The 25,572-nt window shown below is 56.6% G+C and overlaps 2 protein-coding genes across 4 annotated transcripts in view; one reads left to right on the forward strand and one right to left on the reverse strand.

Annotated features, from left to right (window-relative positions):
• Positions 1-14,323, forward strand: part of SARM1 (sterile alpha and TIR motif containing 1) — a 32,595-nt gene extending 18,272 nt beyond the window's left edge. Inside the window, exons 4-11 of the mRNA XM_084822572.1 lie at positions 6,082-6,700; positions 7,315-7,527; positions 8,514-8,605; positions 10,168-10,403; positions 11,265-11,367; positions 11,844-12,033; positions 12,455-12,576; positions 13,150-14,323. Coding sequence (XP_084678698.1) covers positions 6,082-6,700; positions 7,315-7,527; positions 8,514-8,605; positions 10,168-10,403; positions 11,265-11,367; positions 11,844-12,033; positions 12,455-12,576; positions 13,150-13,279 — 1,705 coding nt within the window. The 3' untranslated portion in view covers positions 13,280-14,323. The remainder of the gene's footprint in view (positions 1-6,081; positions 6,701-7,314; positions 7,528-8,513; positions 8,606-10,167; positions 10,404-11,264; positions 11,368-11,843; positions 12,034-12,454; positions 12,577-13,149) is intronic.
• A 3,181-nt stretch (positions 14,324-17,504) lies between these two features.
• On the reverse strand, positions 17,505-24,604 carry SLC46A1 (solute carrier family 46 member 1). 3 transcript variants are annotated; one of them, XM_084823294.1, is made up of 6 exons: positions 24,523-24,604; positions 24,307-24,363; positions 22,277-23,129; positions 21,484-21,567; positions 20,258-20,414; positions 17,505-19,475 (listed from the first exon to the last, which is right to left on the reverse strand). In XM_084823294.1, the coding sequence occupies exons 1-6, from the start codon at positions 24,583-24,585 to the stop codon at positions 19,394-19,396; spliced, it is 1,296 nt and encodes a 431-aa protein (XP_084679420.1). In that variant the 5' UTR covers positions 24,586-24,604; the 3' UTR covers positions 17,505-19,393. The 3 variants fall into 3 exon arrangements, with proteins under 3 accessions (XP_084679420.1, XP_084679419.1, XP_084679422.1); XM_084823293.1 differs by having other exon boundaries at positions 24,307-24,604; XM_084823296.1 differs by lacking the exon at positions 20,258-20,414 and having other exon boundaries at positions 17,506-19,475; positions 24,307-24,604.
• Between the last annotated feature and the right edge of the window lie 968 nt (positions 24,605-25,572).

A 25,572-nucleotide genomic window follows, 5' to 3' on the forward strand; every position in this document is an offset into this window, starting at 1 on the left:
TGTCGTATTGCTCTAACAGTCAGGAAGTTTTTCCTGATGTTAAGCCGGAATCTGGCTTCCTGTCACTTGAGCCCATTATTCCGTGTCCTGCACTCTGGGATGATCAAGAAGAGATCCTGGCCTTCTTCTCTGTGACAACCTTTCAAGTACTTGAAGAGCACTTATCATATCTCCCCTCGGTCTTCTCTTCTCAAGACTAAACATGCCCAGTTCTTTCAGTCTGTCTTCATAGGGCTTTGTTTCCAGTCCCCTGATCATCTTTGTTACCCTCCTCTGAACCCTCTCCAGTTTGTCTGCATCCTTCTTAAAGTGTGGTGCCCAGAACCGGACACAGTACTCCAGATGAGGCCTAACCAGTGCTGAGTAGAGGGGAACTAGTACTTCCCGGGATTTGGAAGCTATGCTTCTATTAATGCAGCCCAAAAGAGCATTTGCCTTTTTTGCAGCCACATCACATTGTTGGCTCATATTCAGCTTGTGATCGACAACAATTCCAAGATCCTTCTCGCTTGTAGTGTGGTTGAGCCACGTATCCCCCATCTTGTAACTGTGCATTTGGTTTCTTTTTCCTAGGTGCAGAACTTGGCATTTGTCCCTATTAAATGCCATTCTGTTGTTTTCTGCCCAGCGCTCCAGTCTATCCAGATCACTTGGAATTTTGTTTCTGTCTTCCAAAGTATTAGCTATCCCACCCAATTTTGTGTCATCTGCAAATTTGATCAGCATTCCCTGCACCTCCTCCTCCAAGTCATTAATAGAAATGTTGAAGAGCACTGGGCCCAGGATTGAGCCCTGTGGTACCCCACTCGTTACCTCTCCCCAGTTTGAGAAGGTCCCATTGATGAGCACTCTTTGAGTCCGATTCTGTAGCCAACTGTGGATCCACCGGATCGTTGTTTCATCTAGCCCACTTTGAGCTAGTTTGCTCATCAGGATCTCATGGGGCACTTTGTCGAAAGCTTTGCTGAAGTCGAGGTATATGGTGTCTACAGCATTCCCACGGTCTACAAGGGAGGTGACTTGATCAAAAAATGAGATCAGATTTGTCTGGCAGGACTTGTTTTTGACAAATCCATGTTGGCTTCGAGTAATCACGGCAGTGTTGTCAAGGTGCTTCCAGGTGGATTGCTTTATGATCTGCTCCAGAATTTTCCCTGGGATTGATGTCAGACTGACTGGTCTGTAGTTCCCAGGTTCCTCCTTTTTACCCTTTTTGAAGATAGGGACCACATTCGCCCTCCTCCAGCCATCTGGCACTTCACCCGTCCTCCATGATTTCTCAAAGAGAATAGACAGCGGTTCTGAGAGTTCTTCTGCCAGTTCCTTTATTACTCTAGGATGCAGGAGGACCATCGCTCGGCGGCAGAGCCCTGCTTGGCCTGCAGAGGGTCCCTGGTTTGATCCCCCGGCAGCATCTCCAGGCAGGGCTACGAAAGAATCCCGCCTGAAGCCCTGGAGAGCCGCTGCTGCTGGGCTAGGTGGACTCGGTATAAGGCAGCTTCCTACGTTTGTAACTGACTTTATAATCTCAAAACATCATTTTTAAGTTCTCCAAGACACATGGAAAGCATACGCACCTGTGTTTGGCCCATTAGGGGGCGGGGAGCCAAAATCCATAATAATGACAATGCCTTTATGAGGATGACCAACTCAAATTTCCCTGACAGGGAGCCAGCGCTTGAGTTCTCCAGAAGCCTTGCTTGGCCAGACATTCGTTCTGCAGAACTCAGATCATGCTCCCTGTTTGGGGGCATTTCCGCTGCTCTCAGAAAAGCAGTCTTCCCCAGCCTGCTGCCCTCAAGAAGTATTGGACTACACCTCCCAGTGTCCCCAGCCTCAGTGGAGGCAGGTGGCGCTGATGTCAGTGGGGCAGTGAATCCGCTCCGGGTTTCAGTCAGAACTCCAAAGGAGCTCTCCAAGGTGCTCCGCTGCCCAGCCTGCGTGGCCAACAGCGTTGCCTCACTGTGGGCTTTGAACCATTTAAAAGGTTGTTGTTGCAAGACTCTGTCGCCTCCTTAATTGCAGAGGTGCATTCTGTACGATGTTCTGGAATACGTTCACATCGCCTGCCCCTAACGACTCCGGCGCAAAGACTTCCTGACGAGTGACTCCAGACGCCGGAGATGCTCTCTCTTGCAGGGAAGATGTTCAGAAGCATCAGAGAGCCTCTCTTAATTCTCTCAGCCCCATTGCGGTCTTTCTTTACCGCTTTCCCTTTCGCTCAAGATGGTCGATCACTTTCCCCCACATCCGATTCTATAATCTTCCCCCTCTGAGCTGCTGGAAATTCATTAAGAGTAATTTATTTGTCCAGTTTCATGCCCAAATCCCCCCCCCCCACATTCCCTTTTTAAAGGTAGACTAGGCCAGCTCAATGGATAGCGCACCGCTTGCTAGTGGTCCTGCCGAAGACGCAGTACAGGTGGCTGCCTAGGACGACAAAATCCTAGGGGCTCCAGGCTCAGTTGAAAAAACCCTATAAGGCAGGGGTAAGCAGAAGGTGGATCTCCAGATGTTTTGGACTTCAACTCCCAGAAGCCTCTGCCAGCATGGCCAATGGTCAGGAATGCTGGGAGTTGTAGTCCAAAACATGTGGAGCTCTTTCCCATCACCTGCAATCTGATCCTGGCTGTGATTGCATCTGGGACCTTGTGCATGCGAAGATACGGCCCTTCCCTTTAAAAATAAAGTGAGATTCTAGTCCTCATGATTCTGAACAGAGGGCTGATTTAAACAGGAGCACAGGAAGCTACCTCAGACCAGGTCTGACTCCTTGTCCATCTATTCCAGTATTGCTGGGCAGAGAAGGATCGTTCCTAGCACCTGCTACCAGATCCTTTCCAGCTGGAGATGCCGGGGAACCTGTGTATAACGCAGGGGCTGTTCTACTGAACTATCGCCCAGCCCTATAGGACAACACTGTCAGAAATAAGAAAGCCGCTGTGTCCACCTTGCTGTCTGGAGATTTCTCACCTTATCCCCCTCTTTTCTCCCACTCTCTGTTTCCACACATGTGAATGGAGCCAAAGTCTCCACTCAGTTGTATAGAGCCTGGAAAAGGGGCAGCAGCTGGAGGGCGGGGCACCCCTTGAGGAGGAATCACAAGCCCTTCGTTGCGAACACGAGAAGACAAAATGGAGACGGCGAAATGAGTGTTTGCCCCCAGCAGGAAAATAGCTGGAACCTGCAAGGGGCAGAGGGAGTTTGTTCAGAGGCAGGCGAGGCCGGTGCCCCATGGAAAGGGCCGAGGCAGCCCCCTCCCCTGTGCCAGGCGGACTTTTCAGGGCCGGCCAGGGAGGTTAATTGGGAAAATGCATTAGGCCGCCATTGACCTGTGGGGAAAGACTTTGACTCCATTGGCGACGCTTCCTGGCAAAGGGAGATGGGCGCTTGTGCCTCTCCTGGAGCAAACCGCGCCCCCCCCCTCGGGCTCATCAGAGGCAGGCGGGGCGGCTCGTTCCCTTCCATGGAGCCAGAACACACCCTTGGGGAGGCTTTCAGTCATGCTGAGATGCGGCCCTGCAGAGGCAGAGTGAACCTGTCGCTGTCCTCCCGGTGGGAGCACGATGGGGAACTGGGCACAGTCCCAATGCACGCCAATTCCTCTGGATCAGGGAGTGCGAGTGGAGCTTGACGGTACAGCACCTCCCACAAGGGAAGCTGGGCCTGCAGGGCTTTCCCACCCCTGCCTGCTGCACTGCTGCCAACCCAGCTCATGGGGGCAAAGCATGGAATGGTCTCCGGTGAAGGAGGAGGTCCAGGCAGTGGCGGTTCCAGGAAAAAGGGCTGGAGAGGGGCAGAGAAGAGGCAAAGTGCATTTCTGGGAAGGGGAGAGCACTGTCCCACAGGTCTGATCACCGGAACAGTGGCATATCTCACATGTTCAGTTAGTTATTAGTACAGTTCTATCCTGCCATTCCTCCAAGGAGCCCACGTCCTCCTCCTCCTCTCCGTTTTATCCTCACCACAACCCTGTGAGGTAGTTTAGGCTCAGAGTCCACGACTGGACCAGGTCACCCGGTGAGCTTCATGGCTGAGTGTGGACTTGAACCCGGATCTCCTGAGTCCCAGTCCAAGACTGGGGCAGTCTGGGCACTGCATCCAACTAGGGATGTCGGAGAAATCCGAAATGGATTTGAGTGACTGGATTTCTGCGAATCTGACCTGGGGAATGTGCAGCAGGGTGGCAGCTTTTAAGTCACACAGATCCTGCAGACTTGTGGGATGTTTTTTAACCTTTCCGGAATTGCACACAGATTTAGTTGTGCATACATGCAAAAGTGGTTTGAGTAGGTGCCCTCCAAGGCCCCGCCCAGCTCATATTGCACCGCGATGTGCAAGTGCCGTGGCCTCCGGTTTCTTGAAGCGAGTGCCCAGCTCCGACTAGGAGAGGCAAGGCAGGGCCTGAGCTCCGGAGACAGCCTCCAGACAGGACAGGACAGCTGCCAGAGGTGTCGTCTGCCTGTGCCAGCTCCAAATTCAGACCAAGGTCAGCTTCACAGGCAGAGAGAAAACATGAGATTTCCAGCACAGCATTGCCTCACCTGCTTCCTGGAAAAGCGAGCCTGGCTGAATCTCCCCTCCTCTCGGGAGAGATGATTCTTCATGCTGCGGTGCCAAGGCTGCCGTGCCGTTCCAGTATCTGTGACACTTCCCCTCCACTGTGGGTTTGAGCCCCCTTGGGTGCAGGGTGCCTCTTGTCATCTGCTGCCTCCATTCAGTGGTGTGGCTGGGTAATTATTAGACCCTGGATTTCATGGTTTTGCTAGGGTAGCTGAAAGAGGGGAATTGCCGCAACAAAAAAGAAAAGAAAAAAGAGGACAAGTGAGAACACCAGTTTGTATCACAGTTTCATACAGAAATGTATATAGGTGCAAATTTAGAAACAGTAACTATAACTTAAATAGAAAGACTTAGTGATGAAGAGTTTCCCGGTGCCCTGTGTGCCCGCTCGGTCTGCTGTCCAAGGTGCCAGCTGTGGACAGGCAGCTTCAAGGCCCCTGCTCTCTCTGTCCTTCAGGCTCTTCGGCTTTAACCCAGACTTGTCCTGGCCAGACTATCAAACAGAGGACACCTTCGAACAGGGGACTGTCCTCTGTAAAGCAGGACACCCGGCCACTCGGGTACACGTGCAAGTCACAGGCTGCAGCCATGGAGTGGGCCGGCTGGAGCGTCACTGTAAAGGATGCTAAGCCGCCCTGGCCACCACACTCTGCGGTCAGGGGGTCTCTCCAAACTAGAGGACTCTCCTCTGTAAAGTAGGTCAACTGGCCACCGTGGTCTTACAGGGGCTCCCTACAGACCACCTGTATTGTATTCCTTCAGTTGTGAAGCACGCAGCTAGCGGTTCTTCTCTCCAGACGCCACTCTGTGCTTTATAACGACTTCCACATTCCTGATGCCGTGGCCTCCAAAGTAAAAAAAACCTAACACCTGTTTGCCAGCCCAGAATATTATTTTTTAAAAAGAAGTGCCCTGAGTAGGTGCATTCTGGCCTTTTAAACTCACGTAAATGAGCGCACCTTCATGACTCTTCGAATAAAATGGAGTTTGCTTCTGCTGAAGCAAATACATTGACTTTGGACTAAGCATCATTTTGTCATAGGAGAGACTCATATATATTTACAGTAAACACACACTCACATGCTTGAATCATGCCTGTTGCTGTGTACATTCCTGGCCAATGGTTTGACACAGGTCAGCTTCCTTTGCCCCGATTTAAGCTAGTAGTTTATTCAGAACTATGAGGGCTGGAATCTTACTTGACCTTTAAGGGAACGACCGTAGCTCAGCTGCGTGCAGATGCTTCCGTCCCTGGCAGCATCTCCAGGTGGGGCTGGGAAACTCCTGCCTGAAACCCCGGAGAGCTGCCAGCCAGTGTTGACAAGACTGGGCTAGATGAACCGAAGTTCTGAGTCAGCACAAGGCAGCTTCCGATAATCGCCCAAACAACGACGAGTCTTGTGGCACCTTAAAGACTGACAAATGTATTCTGGCATCAGCTTTTGTGGACACAAGAACCCGTGAACCTGAGGTCTGCCGACCCGTGCTCTGACCATGCCCTTTGCTCTCTGTTGCCAGGAACCGCATCGCCCGGATCGGGCTGGGGGTGATTCTGAACCTGGCCAAGGAGCGGGAGAGCCTCCCCTTGGCCCGGAGCACCGCAGGCATCCTGGAGCACATGTTCAAGCACTCGGAGGAGACCTGCCTGCAGCTGATCTCCGGCGGCGGCCTCGACGCTGTCCTCTACTGGTGCCGCTGGAGCGACCCTGCGCTGCTCCGCCACTGCGCCACAGCCCTGGCCAACTGCGCCATGTACGGCGGGCAGGCCAACCAGCGGCTGATGGTGGAGAAGAAGGCGGCGGAGTGGCTCTTTCCCCTGGCCTTCTCCAAGGGCGACGCCCTCGTCCAGTTCCAGGCCTGCCTGGCCATCGCGGTGCTGGCCGCCAACCAGGAGATCGAGAAGGAGGTGGAGCGCTCGGGGACGCTGGCCTTGGTGGAGCCCTTCATCGCCTCCCTCAGCCCGGGGCAGTTTGCCCAGACCCTTTTGGACAGCCACGACAACAGCCAGGGCAGGACGGCGGACGACCTCAAGGATCTGGTGCCCCTGCTGGACAGCTCCCGCCCCGAGGCCCAGTGCATCGCCGCCTTCTACCTGTGCGTGGAGGCGGCCATCAAGGCCAGCCAGAAGAAAACGACGGTAGGGCGCTGCTCTCGGGGGGGGGGGGGCTGGGCCTGGCGGCAGGCGGGGAGCACCGCAGCTCAGAGGCAGAGCCCCTGCTTGGCGCGCAGATGGCCCCAGCTCAATCCCCGGCAGCATCTCAGGTCGGGCTAGGAAAGGCCCTGCCTGGAACCTGCAGAGCTGCTCCCAGTCCGCCTCAAGCATCCTGTTCCCAGCCGTTCAGGTGCCTCACGGAAGCCTGTCGAAGGCCGCAGACGCCTCCCAAGGTGCTGCACCGCAAGCCGGGGCCCCAGCTCCAGGCCCAGTATCACGAGGGAGGGAGGAAGCGTCTCCCCGTCTGCGTTCACCACACCAGGCGCCATTTTGTACACCTCTCTCGTGTGCCTTGCCTTTCTTCTAAAAAAAGATAGTCGCAGTTATTCATCGTATTTTATGATTCTCATCATAACGCTTCTGTGTAGCATGCACTTCGCATAAGAAAGTCACTCAGATAACAGAGCTCAGAACCAAAGGACTGTGCAGGGACTAGGCAGGTTGCTAGCACGGAACATTCTTTCCTGAGCTTGCTTGCTTGCTTGCTTCTTCCCCTCCTCCTCCTCCTGCCACTAACCTAACCCTTTTGTTCTGCTCAGATCTTCACGGAGATCGGGGCTGTCCAGAGCCTCAAGAGGATTGTCTGCTACTCGCCCAACGGCACCACCTCCATGCTGGCGAAGCGGGCCCTCTGCACGATGGGCGAAGAGGTGCCCCGCCGCCTCCTGCCTGCGGTGCCCAACTGGAAACCCCTGGAGGTGCAGAAGTGGCTGCAGCAAATCGGCTTTGCCAAGTACTGCCCGTATTTCCTGGTAGGGCTTGCCAGGGGAGTGTCCTGCTTGGGGATGATGGAAGCTGTATTCAGACTTGTAGTCCAGTACATCTGGGAAGCCGCTGATTGGGGAAAGCTGTAATAGGCTGTCACAGCAGCTGTCTGTGGGCTTAGAATTCAGGAGTTGGGGGAGCCCCAGGGATGGAGGGCGGGGGCGGTGGGACACAACTGCCATCCTGCCCCTACCCCTTGGGGCAACTGTGTCTGGGGCAAGGCAAGGATGTTCATTTTTATTATCAGTGTTTCCCACTGATTTTTTGTGAGCCCCCAGAGAGCCTCAGCTATTGGGTAGTATAGAAATAAAATGACTAAATAAATAAATGACCCCCTTTCCAAACAACTTTTCAGGAAAATGTACACATGATAAAAACTTAGCTCTCTAGTCCAAACAGTAAAATCCAAAATGACCAGACAAAAATATAGGAAATCTGTACATGTCCCTTCTTGCTTGCCTAATTTTTCGCTTTAAAAGCCCCAAACATTGTAACTGTCCTTGCCGCAACCCCCTTACAGGGAGGTCAGCATCGTGCCCAGCTGAGCGGCCTGGCCCTGTCGAGGTTCTGGCCAAATGGCTTCCCTGGCTCATTTCGGCGCATAGCCCCACTACAGCCTGCAGTACCCTAGGGCTCAGGGTGAGCCATATGGACGTCCCCGCAGTTCTCACCCCTAGAGAGGTGGGGGGATACACCTCGCTCACCCCGGGGAGCCGCTTCCTCAGCCCGCGGCTCCTGCAAGCCCCTCCTCATTGCAACGCCATCCAGGCCTGCCTCCAGCCTTCCTTGTCCACATGGGCTGTCTCCTTAAGGGTGCCCAAAGGGACAGTCCAGGGACTGGCAAGTGTGCTTTTCCGCCATGGCCCCTGCAAAGTTCCCTCAGCGCCCCCGAGCCTGTGCCGAGCTGCCCCTCCACAGCCCTCCCCACTGCTCCCGGCCCCGGGCGTGTCGTTGACCCCTCCTACCTCTGCAGGAACACGAAGTGGATGGCGACCTGCTGCTGAGGCTGACGGAGGAGGATTTGGAAAGTGGCTTTGACATGTGCCCCAGCATCACGCGCATGCGGTAGGATTCGCCCGCCAAGAAGAAGAACTGAACGCCAACTGGGGTGGGGGGAGAAATTGTCCAGCTAATTCTCCTACTTCAAATCTTTTTTCCAAATTGTCAAATTCGTATTCTCTGAAGGAAGATGGTTTGTTTGCCATGTTTCCAGTGACAGATGGACTGGAGATGACAGGGGAGAAAATGTGTCAGATGCCTTGGTAGAAGTTCAGAAGCTGCACAAGCTCCCATTTTAAGAGTGCTTTCCACCAGGGTCACCAACTGACCAGAAAACAACCTGCTCTTGTGTCTTTAACAGCACCATGGTTGACAGAAACCAGCAGGTGGCATTTTTCTCTGCAGGCAGAGAAACCTCCTCCAAAACAGGGGTGGAGAACCTCTTTGAGCCAGAGGGCCGGATTCCCTTTTAGGGAAGCTCTGGGGGCTGCATTTCAGCTGTGGGTGGGGCCAAAGGCAAGGGGGTGTGGCCATGTGGCCTGCATGTTTCAGCTTAAAGCTCCTCCTGCCAGGGTCTCAGCCTTAGGAGAGGTGATTCAGCCTTTTGCAATGGGAGGGGGGGACTGTGCAAAAGCTGGGATGCCAGGGGCTGGTGGTTAGGGGAAGGAGGAGGGGTGTTCTGGAGACCTCAGAGGAAAATGGGAACTCTTTCAGGCCAGATTTGGCCCCCGGTGCTCTGTTAACGGCACAGGAGCAGGGGGCAGCAGATACGTTGGCAGCCTGTGAGGCCTCCTTCAGTGGGAATCTGGGCTGAAAGGGGGGCTCCTCCACTCTCTGAGTTCCCTTGAAGTGTCTGCTCAGTGGGAGGGCAAAGGAGCCTTTATTCGGAGGCAGGGAGGGAAGTAAAGGGGGGTCAAAGTAAAAGGCTGGCCCAAAGGGAGCCCTCCTGCCCAGCGGTGTCCTGGCCCAGAGAAAGCCCAGGAGGTGGAGGGGCAGCAGCTCCAAACCTCTTCTCAGTTGGTGCCTGGGCTGCAAAGGAGCTGCTTCCTGCCGCCAGTGTTCCCTCATGCAAAAGCCATTACAGCCCATAATACTAGGCAACAGTGATGCTCCTCTCTCTGAGTTCCTCCAGAGTCAGGGAATCACCCAAGTCACTGGCCCTGCAGCTGGGAGGCCTCCTGGCTGGGAACAACGCAGGCCCCAATCCAGATGCAACTTCTTGTTTAAGCCAGGGTGGGAGCCCCAGCCTGTGGGACAACTCCTGTCTGCCTGGGGTTGCAGTCCAGCTCTTCAGGGCTCCCCGGAGGGCCCTGCCCTGTCCCCCAACCACCGATCGTCGGGAGGCTTCCCAGCCTCGGTGAAGCTTTTCCCTCCCCTCGTAGAAGGATGAGATGCCTCTCCTAGAGAGAGGCAGAGGCGGGACAGGCTTCACCCCTGCCCACCCACCTCAGGCCATCCCTGGCCCTGCAGAAACCTGCCCCCCCGACCAACCCCATGTAAGGGGTGGCCACCCCACTGTCGCCTGTGCAGAGCCCCTGAGGCAGCTCACCTCTTCTCCGTTTCATCCCCCAGCCCAGGTGGGTGGGTCAACCCTCCCCCTGAGCTCACCCTTCTGCCCCCAACCCCAGGTTCCTCCGTGAGCTGACGGAGCTCAAGACGCACGCCAACTACTCCAGCTGCGACCGCAGCAACCTGGCCGACTGGCTGGCCAGCGTGGACCCCAGGTTCCGCCAGTACACCTACGGCCTGGTGGCCTGCGGCATCGACCGGAACTCCCTCCACCGTGTCACCGAGGAGCAGCTGAAGGAGGACTGCAAGGTCCATGTGGGCTTCCACCGCGCCCGCATCCTCTCCGCCGCCCGCGGTAAGCGGGAGCGGGCTGAGTTCGCGGAGCCCTCGGCATGGAACAGCCGGGGGGGGGCGGTGGGCCAGCTAGGCCAGGGGCGCACACTCCGCAGCCCGCGGCCGGCCCCCAGGGGCCCAGCCACAGCCATGAGGTGGTAGTGAAGGAGCCATTCAGAGCGGAGCCGCTCTTCCCTCCCCCAGTGACCCCGCAGCTGCCTAGATCACTGTGATCAGGGAGGCTGTGCCTGTGTGAGTGAGTGAGTGAGTGAGTGAGTGCATACATGAATGCAAGTGCGACTGAATGGGTGAGACTGAGGGCACGTGCGTGTGTATGTGAGTGCGCATGAATATGCATGTTTGAGAGCGAGTGAGCGAGCATGAGACTAAACAAAAAAATGACAAAAACACCTGTTCTGTCTTCACCCTTCGCAAGATCTTCCATGCATTGGCCCTTTAGTAAAGCAGAACTGTGGGATTCTCTGCACTAGCTAGGACAAACGGAGGCTGTGCACAGGGAATGCACTTTTTTTTTGAGGCTGTGCCCTCCCAGCCCTCCCTAGATATGAGCATGATTTGGAAGGAAACAACAGTAGAGCCAGTGAGAATGACTTTGCTTGAGGACTAGAAATGTTCTGAGCCACCTCTGATCTGCCTTTTTCCTCCTCGGAGTGGGGAAACACGGCCAGGCCAAGCTGAACACATTCTGGCATTGCATTTAATTGCATCCCCAATCCTGCTTCTTGGCTGTTTCTCCTACTTTCATCTGTCAGACCCTTTCCAGTGCTTTAAGGCAAACATGGAAAAATATTCGCAAGGGCCCCTGGGCCACATGATCTGGCCCACCCCAGCTTCTCACCCTGCTCTCCCGTCCTCTCCCCAGAGATGCTGCACTCCCCCTTGCCATGCAGCAGTGGCAAATCCACCTCCGAGGGGACGGATGTGTTCATCAGTTATCGGAGAAACTCCGGATCCCAGCTGGCCAGGTGGGGAAGATCACCTGGTATGGTTCTGGTGTGCACGTGCGCACCACACCTGTGAGAAGTGCTGACACGGGCGCTCGGACAGGAAGTCGAGCTTTTTTCCTCCTCCTGCAAATGGCTTCCCATCTCTCCACCTGGCCTGCGTATGCCAGAAAACAGGGCCCCCCTTCCGAAATATGCTGCTCCAAATGCCTGTGCCCCTGGAGGGCTGGAGCGGCCTCTGATTGGCTAGGTGGGCAACATGTGGCCCCCAGATGTTTTGGCCTACGACTCCCATGATCCCTCAGCAGTACTTGTGCTGGCTGGCCTGATGGGAGTCGTAGGCCAAAACCTCTGGAGGGCCGCAAACAGCCCACCCAGGGGTAAGTGCAGAGCAAGTCTTGTCGCCCCGCCCTGACGGGGCCCGCCCAGACAGAGGGCCCAAGGCCGCTCCTTCACAAGACGCCTTCTCAGGACCCTCCCCCGCCCCCCTCCCGCAGTCTCCTCAAGGTCCACCTGCAGCTGCACGGCTTCAGCGTCTTCCTCGACGTGGAGAAGCTGGAGGCCGGGAAGTTCGAAGACAAGCTGACCCAGAGCGTGATGGGTGCCCGGAACTTTGTGCTGGTCCTCTCCAGCCACGCCCTCGACAGGTGCATGGGGGACGATGCGTCGAAGGACTGGGTGCACAAGGTACGAGCAGGGGCAGGGGGGAGCACTGGGGGCGGCGGGGGACCCCATCCAAGGCAGCGCCGCAGCCCAGCAAGGGAGCTGGACTAGGCGTCCGGAGGAGCTGGGGAGGGCGCCCGAGTGGCCAATTCGGCTGCATTGTGTTGTTTGCACTGTTACCTTTATCGCGGTTTGACGCTATTGTATTTTGTGTTCTCCGCTTTGACAGCTTTGTGGAAAGCGGTCTGTGCGGCTGAATACATAACAGTAATGACAGTAACAGTAATCCCAGTGCCTGCCCACCCCTTGCTACACACGCGCTCTGCACTAGGGAATCAGCCGGCCTTTCGCCCAGCTGCAGCCACAGCAGGGAAGCCACACGCAAGCAAGCGCAGCATTCTGTGCGAGTGCTGTTCTGCAAGGGGCGTTTTTAAACTCTTCACAGGAAGTTGTCACTGCCCTAAACTGCGGGAAGAACGTCATCCCGGTGACTGATCGTTTTGAGTGGCCGGACCCTGCGCAGCTCCCGGAGGACATGAGAGCCGTCCTGAAATTCAACGGGATCAAGCGAGTGGGGCTGTTTCCTGGGAGGAGGATGGGAGTTGTGCTCCAATATATCCGGGGGGTGCCAGGTTGGGGAACATCGCCATAGGCCGACAGGAGGGCATCTACCAAGCTCAGCACCTGCCACTCCCAGGAAATGGATCATGGACGTTGGGTCTGGGAAAAGAGCCACCACCACAGCGACCCAGCTGAGCAACGTGGGGGGGGTTCACATGTTCCAGCTGTGGGGCACAAATATGCCAAAGATGCCGAAATGGCACCATTAGGCAGTCCCAGTTCCTTTGCAGAATGCAGTTCCTTGGTGTGGAGCCATGGCGAGGGGGAAACTGCTTTAGAGCAGGTTTAAATGTGCAGTGTATACGCACCCCATCTTCCCCGACACCAGCTTCTTGGTGACCAAGTGCCAGCACGGTGTGTTGCCCTCCTGTGGTGTTTCCCTCGCCCTGTCAAAATCCATGGGCCAGTCAGTGCAGAACCGGCGGGCCCAGGAGGCATGGTAGCTGCAGATTTTCCATGGACTCTTCCGCACCGAGCGGCCACGAACTCAGCTGTGCCTTTCTTTCCTTTGCCACGCAGATGGTCCCACGAATACCAAGAGGCCACGATCGAGAAGCTCATTCGGTTCCTGCAGGGCCGCTCATCCCGGGATTCCTCCGCCGGTTCGGAGAACAGCCTGGACTGCGCCCCCTCTCTGGGGCAGACCTAGGGCCTGGGAGGAAACGCCCCAACTGCTCTTGGCAGAGTGGGGGAAGGGGGATGGGGGGACGGAGGGCAGCCCGTCTCTCCTGAGCCTCCCCTGCTCTGCCACATAAACCGGAGAGGCCTAGAACACCCCCAGCTCTGCTATTGCCTATTGCAGGCTCAAGAGCCACCACGCGCTTGCCCTCTGCTGGTCTCCTCTGGGATGGGCCAGTTCGGGAGTGTGCAAGAATCCCTGGAGAAATGGGCCCCTGAAGCAGGGCAGCCCATTCCTCCTTGCCACTGCCTTTCACCTGAAACTCTTAACCCTTCCAGTGCCTGAGCAGAATCACCTTAGGGGCTCTTTGTAGAGTTTGCCTTCTGTTAAAATATTTACCCATTTTTTGGCTACCATAATTTCCCTACCAGGAAAGGCTAACCTATCCAGTGGGGGCTTTTTTAGTGGAGTCAACGTAGAGATTTAAGGACGGATGGCTAGATCTTGTTCCCCTTGTCAGACTTCCCAGCAAAATGGGCTGGCAGGAGTTTCCAGGCGATCCAAAGGAAGGACTTTTTCAGGCCAGGCAGAATTCCCGTGAGAATCTGCTGCCACGGGAAGTGCTGAAGCCCCTGGTTTATTAGGTGGCTGTAAAAGGGGCAGCCAGATTCACAGTGGCGGGCAAGGTTTGGCAATGGCTGCTAGTCATGATGGATAAATGGTTCCTCCGTGTTCAGGAGTCACATACCTCCAGTTGTCAGATGCTTAGGATGAGGAAGAGGTGATGAGCATTTTGTGTTCTGCTGATGAATTTTCCAGGGGTACCTTGCTGTCTGAAAAGACTGGCTTAGAATTGACAGACTGAGGGTCTAATCCAGCTGAGCCATGCTTACATTCTTTAGACCAAGCATTGCCCCAATTCTGAGCTTTCCATTAGGGCCTCCAGTTGATCACTGGGGGAAACAGGGCACTCGACTGGATAGGCAACCCAGTGCCCGGCAGCTTCCGATAAAAGGCAAATTGCTTGTTGGAGATCATCAGAGAAGGAACTGAAAATAAAACTGCTGCTGTCATAATGCCTTTGTATAAATCCATGACGCGTCCACATTTGGAATGCTGCATACAGTTCTGGTCACCGCTCCTCCCAAAGCATATGGTGGAGTTGGACAAGGTGCAGGAAAGGGCAGCCCAAAAGAGGGGAGACATGACAGAGAGGCACAGATTTATGTCTGGTGTGGAGGAGGTGGATAAGGAGAGGTTTTTCTCCTCATAGTACTAGAACCCACCGGGGGTCCTCCCATGAAGCTGATTTGTGGGGGATTCAGGACAGATTGAAGGAAGGGCTTCTTCACACAGCACAGGGTTGACCTGTGGAACTCACTACCACAAGAGGTAGCAGTGGTCAGTAATTTGGATGGCTTTAAAAGGGGCCTAGACAAATGCATGGAGGAGAAGGCTGTCAAGGGCTGCTCGCCCCACGGGCCGTGTCCTTCCTCCAGTCTCGGAGGCATGACGCCTCCCCCTCACTGGGGAACACAAGGAGGCTGGGGCTGCTGCTGCGCTCATGCCCCACTTCTGAGCCTCCCATTTTGGCATCTGGTTGTCCACGGTGTGAACAAAATGCTGGACCAGGTGGCCTTTGCTCTGACCCAGCACAGCTCTTCTGACGGACTCGGGATCTGCCTGGAATCTCTGCCTCAGGCAGGGCATCTGGAGCCATGGCGCGAGCTGGGCCATCCCGACACGGCTGGCACCCGGCTCTGCTCCTCCTCCTGGGCGTCTGAGTCACAAGCCCCTTAAGGGCGCTGTCTCCCATGTGAGACTCCCTGGGCACATGCCCCGGAAGTCCTTGCCTGGGCCCCCTGCCCGTTGAAAGGGTGAGGTGGCCAGCAATGGGAAGACTCTTCCCTGCCAGAGGCCTGGAGAGAGGCTGCCAATCAGAAGGAACAATACGGGGCTTGATGGGGCCGTGGGAGCTTTTCTAGCATGTCAGACCGCGCTCCCATCCATCCCCACTTGAGGAAGCTCCCTCCAGGGCCCCCCGGTTCCAGCTCCCTTTTGGTGCCCAGCGCCGCCCGTCCTCATGCTGCTCCGAGAGCCCTCCTCGCCGTGCCTCCTGCCCAGCACCAGGGGCTTGGAGCAGGAGCCGCTGCAGAGGCCAAACCAGCCAGGCTCGGCTGTGCCTCCACCCAGCCTCCCCCTCCCGCCTGGGTCTTTTATCGTTGGCACTGCCGGCTGTCACTGCTCCTGCCCAGCCCTTCCTGCCCGCAGGCCTGTGGGTTCCATCGTGTCCCCCGAGCTTGGAGGGGTCAGGAGGAAATGGAGAATGGGTCAGCACATCAATTATTCAGGCGCCCAAGTGACGGTCCCCTGAATGACGGATGCCTTTCAGGTAGAGCTGCTGGAGGAGCAGCCGTGGTACTGGGGAGGAAACAGAGCAGGAGGTCCAAGGAGTGCCCCCACCCCCGAGGTGGCTCACTTGAGGCCTTGGCCTTCCAACCCCCAACACCAGGTCGGTCCCTCTCTCCCTCCCAGCAGTCAGATGATGGGCCGGATTCCCAGCCTGTATTTCCCCCTTTTATCTTTTGTGTCCGAGACTGAGGCAGCAAACGGAGTCTTCAGAAAGGGAAGAAGCAAGAAGAGAGAGCAGTGAGAAGCGAGGCTGATTAAAGGCAGCCGCCAGCGTGATCACATCACTCTGGTGCTGAAGGAGTTGCACTGGTTACCAGTTGTTTTCTGGGCCAAATTCAAGGTGTTGATTTTTACCTTTAAAACCCTATGCGGTTCCAGCCCAGCCTATCTCAAGGAGCGCCTCCAGACAGGCCGCTTAATATCAGCCAGGAGAGCTAGGCTGGTGAGGACGAGGGAGAGGGCCTTCTCTGTGGTGGCCCCCACCCTGTGGAACTCCCTCTCTAGGGAACTCCGCCATGCCCCCGCTTTAATGAGCTTCTGCCACGCACTGAAAACTTGATTATTCCGGCAGGCATTTGGGGTGGGTTAGGGTATTTTTAAATAACGTTTTAATGTATAATTTTACTGTTTTAAATCGTACCATTGTACATCGCCCAGAGTGGCCAGGTGACTGGCCAGATGGGCGATCAAGAAAATAAATAAGTAATTAAGTTAGGCTGGAACATGGACCCAAGCTCCTGACCTATGTTCCCTATCAAATTACATGCTGCGCTGCACATGCCTCCAGCCACTGTCCCCGGGGTTGCTGCTTCATCGATGCTGTGTCTTGGCCTTGCCGTTGGTGGGGTGGGGAAGGCTCCGGGCCTAAGCCCCAGTGCAAATCGAGTCCTCCTTCCCTCCCCTTTACCCTTGTGCCAAGGGGGACACTATGCCCCTGGGCATTCCCCTTTGGAGAGAGAGTCCTGCTCTTCTGGGAGGGGCATGGCCAGGAAAGTGCATGCTCCAAGGCCTGACAGGGGAAGCCTGCCTTTGATCAGCCACGGCTGGATGGGTGCCAAGGGCTGCAGAAGAGAGAAAGTGGCCCCAGGGGACTGCAGAGACGCCAGCTGTGGCTGTGCAAAGAAGACTGTCCCGTGGGGTCTGAACTGGCCGGGACGCACAGGATGGAGATCCCAGGAGCGCGGTGGCGAGCTCAAGGGACAATGCCGGCTTGGCATCCAGTGGCAGCGAAAAGGGAAACTTCTGTGCAAGTGATCATTAGGCCAGCGATTGAAACTGCCCATCTGTTGTGTGACCAGGCTCTGAATATGGCTGACATGTCTGGTGGCCACATGTCAAAAAGGTACTTTGGAGCAGGGATGGGCAGGAAGCTGCTCTCCAGATGTTTGGGATTTCAACTTCCAGAAGGCCCTGCCAGCATGGCCAATGGTCAGGCATGCTGGCAGTGGAAGCCCCAAGCACCTGGAGATCTACTTTCTGCCCAGCCCTGCTCCAGAGCCAGAGAAGCTGCAGACAAAAGGGCACCTGAAATTATTAAGGGGCTGGAGAAGAAACATTTAAGTGTCTGGGGACTTTTAAGTTTAGGGGTGGAGAGGCAACAAGGCCAAATTACGTACAATGCGAAACACCAGTTTGGTGCTGTGAGACTCCTTTAAAAAAATGTGAATAGCAGCCGCTGAGCTCCCCCAATCTGGATCGGCACTGCGGCAAATGGGGAGCAGTCCATGAAGCACCCGGGGGAGCTCCCATTGGTGCCCAATTGACCGCTCAACTGGTAAGAAATAAATTATATATATATATATATATATATATATATATATATATGAACATGCATACAATTTCTCAATTTAAAACTTTAATCACCTTACAGGTAGATACATGGTTCCAGCCAAGACACAGTTGCAACTGGCACTTAATGAGGTTGCACACTGCAGTCAGGACTCAGGGCGTTGAGGGCTTGCTGCTGCATTGGGTAAAGAGAGGGCACCAAAAATCCATGGGGTGGGTGCCTGGTTTGAGCACCCCCTGGGCAAATGGCCCTCCTTTGGGTCCCTCCTCCGTTGGTGGGCCCCTGAGAAGCAGTGGCAGCAGTTAGTGGGGCCAGTCGGATCAACCTTGGATGGTGCGGGGGGGCACAGTTTTACTTTCCCACAATGCTTCAGAGTGATACTTATGTGGGGAGGATTGTGGGAAATGAAGGTGGCAGCTAGACTGACCTGGTTGCCCAAGGCTGCTTGGGGCCCTGTGACACCTTTACAGAAGGGATCCGACCCGCGGTGGCCCATGCCACGGCATAGGGTCCCCGGCAGCTGCCCAATTTTGCCAGGCACCATCGCTGGCCTTGAGCATAGGTCACAATTCTATGCTGACGAGGTAGAGCGCAAAGGCCAGAGACACGCAGGTTTCCATTTCTCTGTTTTAAAAGCAAATTCCCACACTTGCAAAAGTGAGAGCGCCTGACCCTTCAGGCCGGGGGATGAAAAGGATTCTGGGCAAACGTCCGTGGCATATCTAGCCCCTTGCCTTTCCCCAAGACCAGACCTGCAGGATGAAACCATGTTGCAAACAGAAAAGGGAACCATTGCTCAGCATTTTGATTTCCCGAGTTCCCACAGCTTTGGCCAAAGAACAGCAAATCCTGCAACAGGCGCCCTTGCACTCGCCCCACCCAGCTCCTGGGGGCAGGATGAGCCCTCCAGCATTTGCGTATGTCCTTAGGTCCTTTGGTCTTTTCTGAACAGCATCCAATAAGTCTGCCATTTCCTGCTACTTATCTGTCTCTGGGGCGGGGGGGGGGGGAGGAGAGTGGAAAAATCCATCTGAGAGTGCAGCATGAAGGCCGACCATTAGGGCCAAGCATGATTGAACGGAGAGCTGCGCATTGCCACATCCTCCGCTGTAAAAGTGTAAACTGAAGAGGACACGGAGCACTTTTCTGAACACTGAATAAGGAGTCTTATCAGCACATACACCCCACGTTTATTGCTACCTGTCCGTGTACACTTCCAGAAGAGGTCTCAGAGCAATTTGAACCCGTTGCCCCAGGGGAATTGGTCTGCCTACCCCCAGCAAGAGGGAAGATGGTCAAGCAAAAACACCCAGCGAGCGCCCTGGCTCAGAACTTGTCTCACAGATAGAATATCTCCTCTGCTCCAGCGCTCAGCCTACAGGCATCGCTCATAATCCTGGGCCAAGTTTACTGTCTCCGTTTCCTGGTAACTCGCCCTTTGGAACACCAGGCTACGGACGTTTACAGCTTCCCTTTTGAAAAATACACCCCTCCCACCACTGGGATTCTATCCAGCATGTTGCGGCCTGTACCCAGGAGGATTGGGTCTTCTCCATGTTCTCCTCAGCAATGCAGGCCTGAAGGGCACAGGATGCCTTCATACAACCCCGCACGCTGCCACGGGGTCTCGCCTGCCCTTCTGGAGGCAGCTTTCACGCAGGGTTAGGTGTAAAGAAAGGTTCTAGTCCTAATTACACCCCAATCCAGCAACATAGGGATCAGTGTGCGCCAGCATAGGGAGAGTAAACCCCCTTAATCTTTTCTCCAGCCCTACTTGGACTTTTACTCTGAAAGGCCCAAAACAAAAGGCTGTCTCCTGGCTCAATCCGTTTCAAGCCAACCCAGCAAAACTATTTCGTCCAACTCATTCGAGTCAAAACAAGGACATACACATAGAGTCCTGGGTCTCCAGTCACCAGTTCTGGAACGGGTCGCTCAGGTGGTCACTGCTCAGCATTCTGCACAGGACCGGCCGTGCCCACAAAGTGGCTGTACTCCGGTTTCAAATCCTGGATTTCTATCCACCTGGAAGCAGGAAGGAGAGAGAGAAAGAGGTGCATTAGAACCTCTGAGGAACAGCTGCAGTGTAGTGCAGTGGTCAGAGCATCAGGGTCTGGGGTGTTAAAATCCCCACTTGGGACTCGCAGGCACAAGGTGCAGCCATGGCCACCAGCTTGGATGGCTTGAGAAGGAGATTAGGCAGATCCGGGGAGGAGATGGCTATCAATGGCTACTTGTCACGGTGGCTGTACGCTGCCTCCAGTATCAGGGGCAGTATGCTGGGGAACACTCGTGGGAGGGTGCTGCTGTGTTCATGCCCTGCTTGTGGGCTTCCCGTTGGGGCATCTGGTTGGCCACTGTGAGAACAGAACGCTGGACTAGATGGACCCTTGGTCTGATCCAGCAGGGCTCTTCGGACGTTCTTCTGCTTGGAGGCTTCCTGGAGGCATCCATGCTGGATTGGCTCCACCTAGAAACCGGCCTTATACTGGGACAGGCTATACATCCACCGAGCCCAGTATTATTTCCTCTGGCAGGGAACAGCTCTCCAGCTGCTCAGCCAGAGATGGGGCTTTTCCAACCCCCGGCTCCCTGACCATAGCAGGGATTCAACCTGGCACCTTCTGCGTGCAAAGCAGAGGCTCCACCACTGAGCTAAAGAGCAGGGGTGGGGAGCATGCAGCCAGTTGGACTCCAACTCCCATCAGCCTCAGCCAGCTTGGGGGAAGGCTGCCCCAGAGGAAAAACGAGCAGGTCCCACAGCCCGCGGATCGCCTGCGCGGAGCAGCGGGAGAGGCGGAATTTACCCAACAATGGCGGCTGGAGCGAGGAGGAGGAGGGCTCCAAGGAGGAAAGGGAAGCCCCTCATGAAGTGCAGGCAGGCTGGGTAGAGGGGGCTGAACACCCCTGTGGCCACGAGGGCGCACAGCCCTTCCACACAGGCCACCGCAGCAAAGAGGGCACCTGGAGAGGAAGGGAGAGCACAGTGCTAAGGCCGGTACAGAGCAAGTGACCGAGGACGCTCCTGGTCAGGCAGGGATCTCAGTTAAACATGGCCTTTCCTAGCCGGGGAGTCACGGAGGGTCCTTTGGGCCTGCTCTCTGTCTATCTAGAGACACGCAGGGAGGAAAGGAGTGCCTGGTTACAGGTGGGAGTGAGTGTGGGTGGGAGAGGGGGAAAATACTGAAGCCCGGGGCACACTCCGAAACCCCGGAGGCCTGTTGAAACAGCCCCAACACAGCTGGGCTCCTTGGACAACAGCCACCCTGCAATTCTGGCCCCCAAAATGAATTCCAAAACTTCGTGCCCACAACCAAATATGCAGGTTCATCCTGCAAGTCTTCCTGGCCTGCAAGATTCATTCTCTTTCCTTCGAGTGGTGACAGGGGAGGAGAAAGGGCACCGGAGACATTGAATCTCTGCCTCCCACTCCCCAGAAACCCTCTAAAGGCCTTATGCAGCCCATGAGAGCTAGAAACTTTCCTCTTTTAAGAAACAAATCCAAAATTCTCAGAAGACAGGATCCTGCAATTGCTCAGTGTCTTTTCTAGGGATGCGTGAGAGATTTGCTTCGTGGTTTTTTTAAAAAACGGATGTTTCCAATTTGCACCTCTCAGACCCAAACACAATGTGCACTTGGAAATCTGTACATGCCTGAGCACGCAATGTGTTCTGCAAAATGTACATTTCCAAAAGGGGCACAAACACGCTTTAGCCAATGAGGCCATGCGCCTAAAAATGCATACTTTAAAAAATGTGCATAAAAATGGGCACATGACCAAAAATGCATCCAAATTTTCCTACAGATTTTTTTTAAAAAAACAAAAAAGTCGCAAGCTCGCATGGAAACAGGACGGAGACACTTGACCTAACACCCCCTCCCCCCATCTTGGTGAGGCCAAGGCTGACGGATATGCCCTTCCTGAGCCTTTCCTCATTTCCGGTTGAAATCAGGATGTAGGTACACAGCCCTGCCGGAGAAGTGGGGCCATTACGGTCTCGCAGTGGGTCGCTCACCCGCTGCTCCCCTTACCTTGCTCTGTTTCGTCAACCAGTCTGGACAACTTCGACCGGATCACCGGAGTGACAGCCTTTGAAAGGAAGAGGAGTCCGTAACCTACCAGGCCGGAGGAGGAGAAACAAGACAGGTGTTTTGTGAGGCAGGGTGCAAGGCCAAGAGAGGGGCGCCCATGCTGACGTGGAGGAGTTTGCAGGTGTCCTCCTGCCCTGAACTGGTACAGCCAAAACCAAGCCCTGATTCACACTGCCTCGTCGTAATCTATGGTGCTCATCAGACATAGGAGCCAGTGGTACCTTAGCAAATTTTGAAGAGCAGGCACTCATCATGACAGTCTGCATAGCCAGGCCCATAGGGAAAGCCCCCAAATGCAGGTGGCTGAGCTGATCCATTTCTACACCTATCCATCCATCCATCCATCCAGGAAAATTCATTTCCTCTCAGCTACTGCGGAGATCTCAGCTCAGAGGAGGAAGGGAAGTCGAGGGGGGGGGTCACTGTCCCCGCTAATCAAAAAGTCCCAGGGCTTCGACCCTGCCAGCCCCGGCTCCACTACACCACTGATAAGAACATCAGAAGAGCCCTGCTGGATCAGACAAAAGAACTAAAAGAAAAGCCCCAGATGTTGTTGCCACAAGATGGCCGGCTTAGATGGCACTTAGACCAGCTCACGTCTGTAGCCATTAGCCAGGAAAATGATGCTGGACAAAAGCCAGCCTTGGTCTGGCTCAGGAAGGCCATTCTTCTGTCCCTCAGATGCCCTCTGCCCCGGCTCCCTCCTCCGGCCAGGTGCCTGAGCCAGGCTCACCTGTGAACATCAAGGGCGCTGTGGCAGCCAGCGCGATGGTCATCAGCCCCGAGACGTTGGAAAGCAGCCCCAGCTCGGCCACCCAGCTGTCTGCCAGGCACATCTGGAGCAGCCGCAGCCCCACCAAGCTGCTGAGGTAGGCCAGGTAGTGGGCCGCCGAACCATAGCCAATCAGGTCTGGGCCCCAGCAGAGCGGGAAGCCGAGCTCGTACAGCACCAAGATGTCCTGGGCCCCAAAATGCACGGTGACCACAAGGAAGAACACGAGGGAGTAGAGGACCAGCTTCTTCCAGGCCCAGCCCCGGGCGGGGCCCACGTAGAGGCGATACACGGCCCTGTAGTGGTGCAGGGTGAAGAGTTTTGCAGGCCGTCTCTGCACCACCGACTCCTGGAGGCCAAAGGCCGCGTAGAGGGCCGCCCCGAGGCTCACGGCCACAACCAGCCAGAATGGGGCAATGTAGCCTTGGGCCTTGCGCCACTGGCCACCGATGAGGCTGGCCGCCATCCCTGCCAGGCCAAGGCACGCCTCCAAGACGGCCACCCGAAAGGTGCGCGTGTGCCTGTCGCTGACGTCGGCCACGTAGGCAAAGCAGCCGGCCAGGATCAGGTTGTAGTCGCCCAACAGGCCGCTAAGGACGCGGCCCAGCAGGAGGTAGCCCACGGGCAGCTTGAGGTACATGACCACCAGGTAGATGGCGGCCTGCATCGCCATGCCCAGCGCCGGCAGGACGAGGACCGGCTGGCGGCCTGCACTGTCGCTCCAGGGGCCGAAGAGAGTCACGGAGAAGAGGCCCACGAAGAAGCCGGCCAGGTTGAGGTAGAGGTTCCAGTGGGCCACCAAAGTCTCTGTTGCCTAGGAGAGATGGAAAGGCAGGCCGATGTCAGGCTGGGCTAGCCACGGAGACAGGGCATGCCCCAGAACTTCTCTGGCCACTTCATCAGAGCACTGTTGAGTGGGAGGTCTTTCCATTTTGGGATTTTAAGGACATCGGGAGTTTTTAACAGAGGAAGCGGTATATAAATATTCTAAATAAATAAGTAAATAAGCATCCCACTGGATGGGACCAAAAGCCTTTCTATTCCAGCGCCCCAGTTCCCCCAGTGACCAGCCAGATGCCCCAATGGGAAGCCCACAAGCAAGACAGGACAGCAGCCACACCCTCTCCGACCAGGGTGACTCTTACTCAGACGCAGACCGTCTCTGAACACAGAGGTCTCATCCTCTCAGGGGAGCGCTGCATCAGCCCAAAGGTTCTGCCAGTCCTGCTACGTGGTTCAGAATAGCGGCCAGCCAAAGCGTCCCTGAGAATCGCTTTGGCTAGTCTCCCGTGCTGGAAGTCGTCAGACCGTTTTCTGTCTAGACATGCCTAGGATCACGCCTTTAATAGATGGCCGTGCTCCGTTTGGGTTCTTGCATCTTATGACACATCTTTTTCATTTAGTGGCCAGATTTTGTAAGGCGTCGTAAAATGCAACCCACAAGCACCCAACCCGAACACGGCGAAAATGCAGCCCCAGGTTTTAGCTTTTTAAATTAAGTCATTTTAAACGTTGTTCTTGCTTTTACTGTTTTTAATTGCCTTGCGGTTGTTTTTACCTGTGTGAAGGTTTTATTGTTTTAAATCATTGTAGGCTGCTTTGATGGCTTTTTGGCAAAAAAAGGCAGCATACGAATGTCAACGAATAACACCAGCAGCCCCCAGCAACAGAACGCCTGCGCTGGGGGGCCGCTTCTCTTCCTTGGGGTGGCTTAGGGTCATTTCCTTGAACACATTCAGGGAACATAGCGAGTATCACGGAGGCACTGGAAGAGCGCTCCGCTGGCTCCGCGACCCTGCGGCCAGCAGCGCCTCCGAGCGTGGGCAGAGCGAGAGCGACAGGGGCTCACGCGCCGGGCAGCGCGGCTCCCAAGGAGCGGGGCTCCCGCCTCCTGGCCCGGGAGGAGGCTCCCCTCGGCTGGCGCAGTCGAGCCTCCCCGTGGAGGCGCAGTCTGTCTGCCGGCGTCGGGCCGGAGGGCCGCGCGCACCCACCTGCTGCCCTGCGGAGCCCGTCCCGTTGGGGCAGCCGCCCTGGGCGCCGCCGCCGCCCTGGCTGCCGTTGCCCGGGCCGAGGCGCTGCCACAGGTACTGGGTGCACAGCGGGCTCTGCAGGCCCAGCGCCAGCGTGGCCAGCAGCAGCACCGGCTCGACGGCGCGCGGGCGGGCGCAGCCAGCGGGCCAGGGGCGCGGCGGCGGCGGCGGCGGCGCCGAGGGGGCCCCCTCCTCCTCCGGGGGCGGCTCGGGCGGGAACCCCGCCGCCGGCACGGCCATGGCTGCCACGGGGCGGAGCGGCGCCCAGCTCCGCCCGCCCCGGCGACACGGCGATGGGCGGGCCGCCGCGGCGGAGGCGGGAGGCGGCGCTGCAGCTCGAGCGGAGCGCCCCCTCCGCCCGCTCCGGAGCTGCCGCGACGTGACGGCACCAGCGCCTGCCGGCTCGTCGGCACGTTCGGGGAGCTGACGGCCCGTCGCGCGGGGCGCGGGGCGGGTGAAGAAGGTCGGAGATGAGCGCCCCCGCTCGGTGTGTGACGGCGGGGGCTTCCCCGCTCTCCGCCCGCGCCTCGAGACTGTTTACGGGGCGCCTTCCCGGCCCCTCCCGCGCCCCGCTTGGCAGATGCCCCTCCGCCCCTCGGTGCCTCTGCGCGGGGCGGGCGCCCCTTGCCTGCGCGGTGCTCAGTCCTGCCGCGGGCGCGTGCCGGGGCCCCCCGGGACGGGGCTTCTGGGGGAGTCGCCAGCACAGCCCGGGGGGGGGGGGCTGTGGCCCGGTCTGCGTATGCGCGCGGAGCGCTGCTTGCCCTGCTCCTCAGCCCAGGGCCCCAGGGCGGCTCAGCGCCATCCGGGAGGCCAGGCGGCCCCGCCTGCAGGCGCGCAAGCGAAGACGGGCGGACGCGGGGGGGGGGGCAGCCTTCTGGGCGCAACCCCGTGCGCGCTCAGGACTCGCTCCTGGCCAAGCGCGCATAGGGTTGCGCCCTGGGTCGCCTCTGAGGAGGGCGGGCGGAAACGCCCCGCTTTCGCTTTCCCTCTGGACACCCTCGCCGGGATGGCGACTGGCGGGGAGAGTTGAAGGGGGCGGCCAGGAGGACGCCAGAGGCTCCGTGGACGCTCAGCACGACTTCCGCGCCGTTCCGTTATTTCCTGGCTGCGCGCGTTCTGCCTCCTCTCCTAGGCGGAGCAAGTTCATGATTCGGCGCACCCGTGCAGCAGCAGCATCTCTTCCCCCCTTCCCAGCATGATGTGCGCGCTGGGGTGCTCGGCCCGGCC

Source organism: Heloderma suspectum, chromosome 16 (genome assembly GCF_057233095.1).
Source record: "Heloderma suspectum isolate Gila_16-S chromosome 16, 16-S_ref, whole genome shotgun sequence".
Classification (NCBI taxonomy): Eukaryota; Metazoa; Chordata; class Lepidosauria; order Squamata; family Helodermatidae; genus Heloderma; species Heloderma suspectum.

Excerpts from the sequence above, each read along its gene's own strand:
- SLC46A1 (XM_084823293.1), bottom strand. The coding sequence starts at position 24,585 with ATGGCCGTGCCGGCGGCGGGGTTCCCGCCCGAGCCGCCCCCGGAGGAG. Across the intron at positions 23,130-24,306 it reads CGGGCTCCGCAGGGCAGCAG|GCAACAGAGACTTTGGTGGC; the intron begins GTGGGTGCGCGC and ends CATCTCTCCTAG. Across the intron at positions 21,568-22,276 it reads AGCGCCCTTGATGTTCACAG|GTTACGGACTCCTCTTCCTT; the intron begins GTGAGCCTGGCT and ends CCGGCCTGGTAG.